The sequence below is a fragment of the Anarrhichthys ocellatus genome, unplaced genomic scaffold, assembly GCF_004355925.1.
Source record: "Anarrhichthys ocellatus isolate YVR2014 unplaced genomic scaffold, GSC_Weel_1.0 scaffold229, whole genome shotgun sequence".
NCBI classification, from domain to species: Eukaryota; Metazoa; Chordata; class Actinopteri; order Perciformes; family Anarhichadidae; genus Anarrhichthys; species Anarrhichthys ocellatus.
This window is the reverse complement of record NW_022280259.1, coordinates 131,545-140,029: the sequence shown is the minus strand read 5'-3', so window position 1 is coordinate 140,029 and position 8,485 is coordinate 131,545. Positions and strand designations below refer to the sequence as shown.

At 43.4% G+C, this 8,485-nt stretch overlaps 2 protein-coding genes across 2 annotated transcripts in view; both read right to left on the bottom strand.

Moving 5' to 3' along the window:
• Window positions 1-11: 11 nt before the first annotated feature.
• On the bottom strand, window positions 12-4,549 carry LOC116400986 (NADPH oxidase 5-like; the record flags this gene model as incomplete). The annotated part of the gene is made up of 10 exons (XM_031879128.1): window positions 4,270-4,549; window positions 3,533-3,683; window positions 2,701-2,911; window positions 2,345-2,582; window positions 1,816-1,969; window positions 1,563-1,735; window positions 1,179-1,361; window positions 959-1,091; window positions 459-601; window positions 12-329 (listed from the first exon to the last, which is right to left on the bottom strand). Coding segments are annotated over exons 1-10 (1,902 nt in total), but the record flags the coding sequence as incomplete, so codon positions are not given.
• An 835-nt stretch (window positions 4,550-5,384) lies between these two features.
• Window positions 5,385-8,485, bottom strand: part of LOC116400982 (protein fantom-like) — an 8,510-nt gene continuing 5,409 nt past the window's right edge. The window contains exons 7-8 of the mRNA XM_031879118.1: window positions 7,581-7,717; window positions 5,385-7,278 (exon numbers count right to left, since the gene is read on the bottom strand). Of these exons, the coding sequence (XP_031734978.1) occupies window positions 7,130-7,278; window positions 7,581-7,717 (286 nt within the window). The 3' untranslated portion in view covers window positions 5,385-7,129. The remainder of the gene's footprint in view (window positions 7,279-7,580; window positions 7,718-8,485) is intronic.

Sequence of the window (8,485 nt, the reverse complement as noted above, 5' to 3'; positions counted from 1 at the left end):
CTTGATGTTACAGAATCTGTGATTCTCACCAAACTTGGCAGAAACCTGCATTTGTAAATCAGATTGTTAGAAACAGAAAGAAGAAGAAGAGATCTCTGAACACTGAGGTCGTTGGTCTGGACCTGGTCTCTGATTGGAGGAGCCTCTCCTCTCTCTGCCGGCTCCAGGCCATCTGCAAGAGGCTCCACCGGGTCCTGGGATCCAGATGTCGGGGGGACCGGGACCACGTCGGACCAGGACCCGTTCTGACGGTACATCATCAGCTGGACGGCGTCGTTCTCATTAGAGGCTACGGCTCCGTTACAGTTAGTGGAGCTGAACAAGTCCTCCTGTGAAGAGGACACACAACCTGTGAGTGTGAGAGTCTGTGTGTGTTTGAGTGTATGTATGTATGCATGTGTGCGAGTGTGTGTGTGTGAGTGTGTGTGTGTGTGTGTGTGTGTGAGTCTGTGTGTGACCTGGTCCTTCATCCTCTGTCTCCTGGTCCTCAGACTGGCTGCTAGTCTCTTAGGACTGACCTCCTGGTCCTCTGGTTGTCTGAAGTACTCGTACAGACGGTTCGTCCACTGACCCATCGAACGGATGTGAAGCCACAGACTCTCTGGAGGTCAAAGGTCGAAGGAAACTACTTTAACCAGAAGTCAAACCTTCAAGTGTTAAAGCTGACCATCAGTATATGTGTATATATGTGTATATATATGTGTGTATATATATGCGTGTATATGTGTGCGTGTATATATATCTGTGTGTGTATATATATATGTGTGTATATATATACACATATATATATATATACATATACATATATATATATGTGTGTGTGTATATATATATGTATGTGTATATATATACACACATATATATATACACACACAGATATATATACACGCACACATATACACGCACACATATACACACACACATATACACACATGTGTGTGGGTGTATGTGTGTGTACCTGACTGCTCCGGAGCACTGCTGATGGTGAACGGGTGCCACTCGTACTTGGCGATTGTCGGGATGTTGATGTAAACGTAATCTCCAGGTTTGAAATGGAAGAACTGAGGACGTTTGATCACCAGGTGAGTCACCTGAGACACACACACACACACACACACACACACTGTCATTGATTCATTGTGTGTTAATGTGTTACATCACTCAGTTCTGTGACTCACCTTGGAGGGCAGCAGGTTGACTTCCACGACGTAAAGACCTCCCATACGAGACACCGCCAGGCCTACGATCTTCTCCAGCAGGAAGAGGAGACCAGGAACCACGAACCACTTCCAGAAGTTGGCACAGTGGACCATCAGCAGAGACCAGACCCACACGTAGGACAAGTGAGACCAGTAGAACACCTGAGGACAGAAGACACACGGTCTGAGACCAGGAGAACACCTGAGGACAGAAGACACACGGTCTGAGACCAGGAGAACACCTGAGGACAGAGGACACACGGTCTGAGACCAGGAGAACACCTGAGGACAGAGGACACATGGTCTGAGACCAGGAGAACACCTGAGGACAGAAGACACATGGTCTGAGGACCCCCCCCTCACCTCAAAGTGTCCGCTGCGCCTCACGAAGGTGGAGGAGCAGAGGACCATGAGACAGATCACCAGCTGGAGAACGACTCCGGTCAGAGAGGCTGAACCCTTCACCCACCCGATCCCCGGTCTGGTGGTCAGCAGGTACTCCCACAGCTGGTACTGTCCACTCTGAGACAGCTGCACTGGATCACACATATTATACAGTATATTATTAATAATATAATATACATATTACATATTATTAATAATATAGATATATTACCGAAGTTGAAGACGTGTGCGGTGGTGTGGACAAGTGTGTAGCAGAGGATGGCGTAGCCCACGATCTGGTGCAGCAGGATGTTCTGGTCCAGAGGAAAGACCCTCACCACCCAGGTGGCTCTCAGCCAGGTGAGGAAGCGACGCAGCATCAGCACCTGAGGACAGGACAGGGCAGAGGACAAGACAGAGGACAGAGGACACGTCTTCAGAGACGAGACACTAACCACAACGTGAGACACGATGGTTTGAACTTCTTCTTCAGAGCTGATTATTGATTACTGATCTGCTGTTTCTGTTGGTTTCCTTAAAAAAACGATCCTGTCTCCTCAGTCCTGTCTCCTCAGTCTCCTCAGTCCTGTCTCCTCTGTCATGTATCTCCTCAGTCCTTTGTCCTCTGTCTCTTCAGTCCTGTCTCTTCTGTCCTGTGTCCTCTGTCTCCTCAGTCCTGTCTCCTACCTCTGTCTCCTCTCCCCTCTGTCCCCCCGTCTCCTCTCTCCTCTGTCTCCTTCCTCCCGTCCTGTCCCTCCTACCATGATGAAGGTACAGTTGAAGTTGAGACACTGTCCACAGCCTTTAGCCACCATGAACCAGCCCCCCCCGTGTCTGTGCTGCATCATGGCCGTGATGAAGAGGAGCAGACTGAGGAAGGAGTAGAGACACAAGAAGAACAACTTCCTGCTGTTGTTCAGCCAGTAAGCTCTCGTCAGGTAACGAGGAGCTCCTCGCTTCTTCTGCTCCTCCTCAGGAGGCTTCAGCCAGTTAGCAGCGCTGAGGGGGGGGGATAAATAACAGGAACAAATGTTGCAAACAACAGGACTAACGAACAACAGGACTAACGAACAACAGGACTAACGAACAACAGGAGTAACTGTTGGTGTTGTCCTACCTGATGGTGAGGTTCTCCATCACCTCTGGGAAGTTCTCCAGCTCAGCTTTGAGCTCCTCGAAGGTGATCGATCCGCTGTTGTCTTTGTCGGCCGACTCGAACAGCGCCAGCGTCAAGTCATCCAGCTTCTCCTCCGGCAGAGAGATGGCGCTCTCACGCAGACACGACTTCAGGACCGTCCGCAGCTCGTCTGGATCGATCGAACCGCTGCCTACGAGAAAAAATCAATATAATTAACTGAACGAGGAGACTTCTTTAGTGACGGAGTTTTTATCAAACAACCTGGAGTAAATAGTGACTTTGTTTAATCCACATGTGGTGCTCTAGTGAGTATTAGCTTAGAATCTGTAAATAAGAAGTGAACGTAGTCATCATGACGTCTCTCTCATTGGTTTGTAGACCGATGTTTTGAAGCCTCAAGTTCGGCGATTTGTCCATCGCCATCTTGGTTTTTCTCCAACCAGTGAACAGGAAGTGACCATATCTGGACTGAGGCAGAGTGACGTAGAGACGCAGTATACGTCTCTTGTAGAGACCTGTCAATCACCGTGTAGCCCCGCCCTAAAGCATCCCCTGCTTTATGGTCTGTTTGACTCTAAATGGACCATAATGTACTAAATGAACATCATGCTGTATTGAAGAAGACTTGAAACTAGAGATTGAGACCATAAACTCATGTTTACAATGTTTACTGAGGTAATAAATCAAGAGAGAAGTAGAGTCATTTTCTCATAGACTTCTATACAACCAGAGGAGTCGCCCCCTGGTGGACACTAGAGAGAATGCAGGTTTAGAACACATTTCTCTGATGTGTTCTGGTGGTTTTCGTTACCATCCACGTCGTAGACCTGGAACAGGAACTTCAGCTTGTCCGTCTCGCTGCCGTGGATCAGGAGGTTCAGAGCCTTCAGCAGCTCGTCCAGACTGATGGAGCTGCTTCCGTCAGAGTCGAACAGAGCGAAGAAACGCTCGGCGAAGAACGACTGCAGAGAAAAAAAACACACAATACAACACTTCTTGACCAGGAACCAGAGTTTATTGTGTCCGTGAGTTCTTTCTGATACACGAGATTTAAGTTTTCACAGTTGTCTAAATAGTTCCTTTTATTGTGTGTGGAGACTTTTTTGCAAATTTATAAATATTAAAATACTTTCATCAGTGGATTGCTCAATCAGGGACAGATAGTGAATTAACGTTTATTTATATGGAACTATTAATATATAAAATATTAACCTGATTAAAGATTAAATCGCTTCGTTTTCTTCTTCTTCTCTTCCATTAATCGCGTCAGGACCCCTCGGAGTTATCTGGTGACTGTCTGGAAGGGCCCGACCCCTAGGTTGAGACCCTCTGGACTAAAATATGTGAGTGTATATAAAGTACATAAAAGTACACATCGGTAACATTGATGTTTTGTAATAATGTCTCAAAGAAGCAGACATCAGACTTATGGGCCAAATGAATCATTTGATGTATTTATTGTATTAGTACTTGTACTACTCTGATGTATTCATTACAGTAGTACTTGTCGTCCTCTAATGTATTTATTACAGCAGTACTCGCTCTGACCTCTTTGACGTTCAGAGCCGTCTTGAACTCGTTGATGTCGATCTCCTGGTCGTCTCCAGCGATGCTCTCAAACTGTTTGGTGACCCAGTCCAGCCAGCGGGCGTCCTCGTCCACACTCATGCTGCTGGAGGACAACACACTGTACTGCTCATAGTACTGCTCATTGTACTGCTCCTTATACTGCATAGTACTGCTCATTGTACTGCTCACTGTACTGCTCCTTATACTGCATAGTACTGCTCATTGTACTGCTCACTGTACTGCTCCTTATACTGCTCATTGTATTGCATAGTACTGCATAGTACTGCGATAGTACTGCGGTAGTACTGCTGTAATACTGCGGTAATACTGCGGTAGTACTGCGGTAGTACTGCATAGTACTGCGGTAATACTGCGGTAGGACTGCGGTGGTACTGCGGTAGTACTGCGGTGGTACTGCTGTAGTACTGCTGTAGTACTGCTGTGGTACTGCTGTAATACTGCATAGTACTGCGGTAGTACTGCTGTAATACTGCGGTGGTACTGCTGTAATACTGCTGTAGTACTGCGGTGGTACTACTGTAGTACTGCTGTAGTACTGCAGTACTACACACATGATGAGTACTACGGACAGACTGATCAGAGGAAACAGAGGAAGATCTTCACCTTCATTATCTGACTAAGTACATTTACTCAAGTACTGGAATACTATTATAAGATACTTGTACTGTGCTTGAGTATTTCACCACATCTCGGAGGTAAATATTGTACCTTTTACTTGAGTTACTTCAAAAATTGAAATAAACTTGAATGATGTAATAAAACACAAAATCAGCCGACGTGCTCTCAGATCTTTATTATTATAAATATGAATATATGTAAACATGTGTTCTCAGATCTTTATTATTATTATTAATATGAATATATGTAAACTTTACGTGCTCTCAAATCTTTATTATTATTAATATATGTAAACATTATGTGTTCTCAGATCTTTATTATTATTAATATGAATATATGTAAACATTATGTGTTCTCAGATCTTTATTATTATTATTAATATGAATATATGTAAACTTTACGTGCTCTCAAATCTTTATTATTATTAATATGAATATATGTAAACATTATGTGTTCTCAGATCTTTATTATTATTATTAATATGAATATATGTAACTTTACGTGCTCTCAGATCTTTATCTGCAGTCAAAGCGTCATGAACAGCTGAAGTCTACAGAGTTCATCCAGCAGATTAACTGAACATATTAAATATCCTCCGTGTGATGAAAACACAGCTCACCGTTTATGATTTATTAAAATAATAAAGTGTGAATACACATAAAAACTAACATCTCTATTATTAGTTTGCTGATTCTTTTCCTGATCAAACACCAACAAACAGAATTAAATGTTTAAATATTCACTTCACTGAGATATGAGAGCAAGTAGAGAACATTTAAACTAAGACGTGAAGAAGATTCATTGAGTCTCCTTGTTTTAAATAAAGATGAAATAGAATCATATTTTACCTGCTGAGAGACGATTCCGTTTCATCCACCGAGTCTGATGCTTGTGCTCCTCTTCATCGCCTCCTCTTCCTCTTCTCTGTCAGCTGCAGCTGACGTCCTCACGCTGAACATCTCTGTGGACGAACCGGGACACTGCAGCAGAGATGGGGACACAGACCAGAACCACACCAGACCAGAACCAGACCAAACCAGAACCAGAACCAGACCACACAGGGTTCAGATACTAGCGATAATGTTTCATGTCTTCATGCTAAGCTATGATGACTTTTCCCTTTTTTCTAGTTATGCTAAATTAAGCTAGCAGTTCCTCTTGTTTACAGTCTTTACGCTATGCTAAGCTAGCTGTTCATAGTTTATTCCAGTCATTATTCTATGCTAAGCTTGTATCTAGTCTTTGTGCTAAGCTAGCTATTCCTCCTTGTTCCCAGGCTTTATGCTATGCGTCATGCTAAGCTAGGGAGACCATGGCTCACTGGGTTAAGAGGGTTGTCTGGGAACCGGAAGGTCAACAGTTCGAGCCTCGATTGGGATGTGTCATGTGTCGAAGTGTACCTGAGCAATACAGTGAGCCCCAGGCTCCCCAGGTGCCTGTCATTGGCAGCCCACTGCTCCCTATATACAGGGATGGGTCAAATGCAGAGACAAATTTCCCCCTTAAAGGGATCAATATAGTTTAATAAATTTAAATTTAGCTGTTCCCCTGTGTCTTTGTTTCCCAGGCTTTATGCTAAGCTAATCAGCAGCTGCTTGTAGCTTCACCTTAAGCATACAGAGAGAGTGAATCAATCATGTTCATGAAGTTAAACGTGTAGAAACCCTCTTTATTAGAGCACAATAGCAAACATCAGGGATAAACCTGAGCTACAGTAAACGTGATCCCTTCTGTGTGAAGAATACACGTTAAATAACTGCAGTGTACAAACTTTAAACCATTTTCACATTTAACAATAGATCATTTTACGTGAGATAAATAGACGTCCACGCGGTGGCTGCTAACCTGAACCGTTTCACCGGAGCTTCTTCATTTTAAGAGTTAATTTGTTGATTTAAAGGTTTAAAAATGTCTACGTTTACAGTAAAAACCCGGCTGAATCTGGTTTAAAAGACTGTTTCAATGTGAAATATAGACACTGAACTGAATATAATATACGTCCACGCTGCTCTATGAGCAATTCATCCTCTGGGGGACATGAATGATGGTACAGAATGTCATGATAATCCATCCCATAGTTGTTGAGATATTTTATTTGTTCTCAGAGTTCCCTGAGGCTTAAAACATGTCTGTAGATATCTTCTCCATAACAAATCTGAAGGAAATAGACTTCAGTGTCAGTAGTGTCGGTGTTGTTGCCTCATGCTGATGGAAGCAGAGAGCAGACCAGAGTTCGCTCGTGGTCCTGCTCCAGGTCCTGGTCCTCCATGATGGCCTGCAGAGCCTCCAGTCCCTCCACAGTCACAGTCAGACTGCCGACCACCTGGCTGCTGTCCTCCACGTCCAACACTGCAGGACACATGGCTTCATTTGAGAGCTATCTGTCTGTGTGTGTGTGTGTCTCTGTATGTGTGTCTCTATATATGTGCATGTGTGTCTCTGTATGTGTGCATGTGTGTCTGTGTGTCTCTGTCTGTCTGTCTGTGTGTGTGTGTGTGTGTGTGTGTGTGTGTGTGTGTGTGTGTGTGTGTGTGTGTGTGTGTGTGTGTGTGTGTGTGTGTGTGTGTGTGTGTGTGTGTGTGTGTGTGTGTGTGTGTGTGTGTGTGTGTGTGTGTCTCTCTGTGTGTGTGTGTGTGTGTGTGTGTGCAGACCCTCCAGGCTGGTCTCAGTCAGGTCTTGTTGTCTCTCCAGGATCTCAGGGATCCTGATGAAGGCCACCCCGACGTCCTCACACTCCCTCTCCTGCTCCTCTTCCTCTGGAGGCTCGCTCACCACCATGAACCGGATTCTGTCCCACAACATCATCAACATCATCAACAACATCATCATCGTCAACAACATCAACAAAAACATCAACATCATCAACATCATCATCAACAAAAATATCATCAACATCAACAACAACAAAAACATCATCATAAACAACAACATCATCATCAACATCAACAACAACAAAACATCATCATCATCATAAACAACATCATCATCAACACCAACAACATCAACAACATCATCAACACCAACAACATCAACATCATCAACAAAAACATCAACAACAACATCATCAACATCATCAACAAAAACATCATCATCGTCAACAACATCATCATCTTCATCAACAACATCATCATCGTCAACAACATCATCATTGTCAACAACAAAAACATCATCAACAACAAAAACATGATCATCATAAACAACATCATCATCAACATCATCAACAACATGATCATCAACATCATCAACACCATCATCATAAACATCATCATCACCACCAACATCATCAACAAAAACAACAACATCAACATCATCAACACCATCATCAACATCACCAACATCATCACCAACATCAACACCATCACCAACAACATCATCAACAACAAAAACATCAACAACAAAAACATCATCATCATCAACAGCAAAAACAACATCATCATATACAACATCATCATCAACAAAAACAACATCATCATCAACATCACCATCAACAACATCACCAACAACAAAAACATCAACATCATCAACAACAAAAACATCATCATCATAAACAACATCA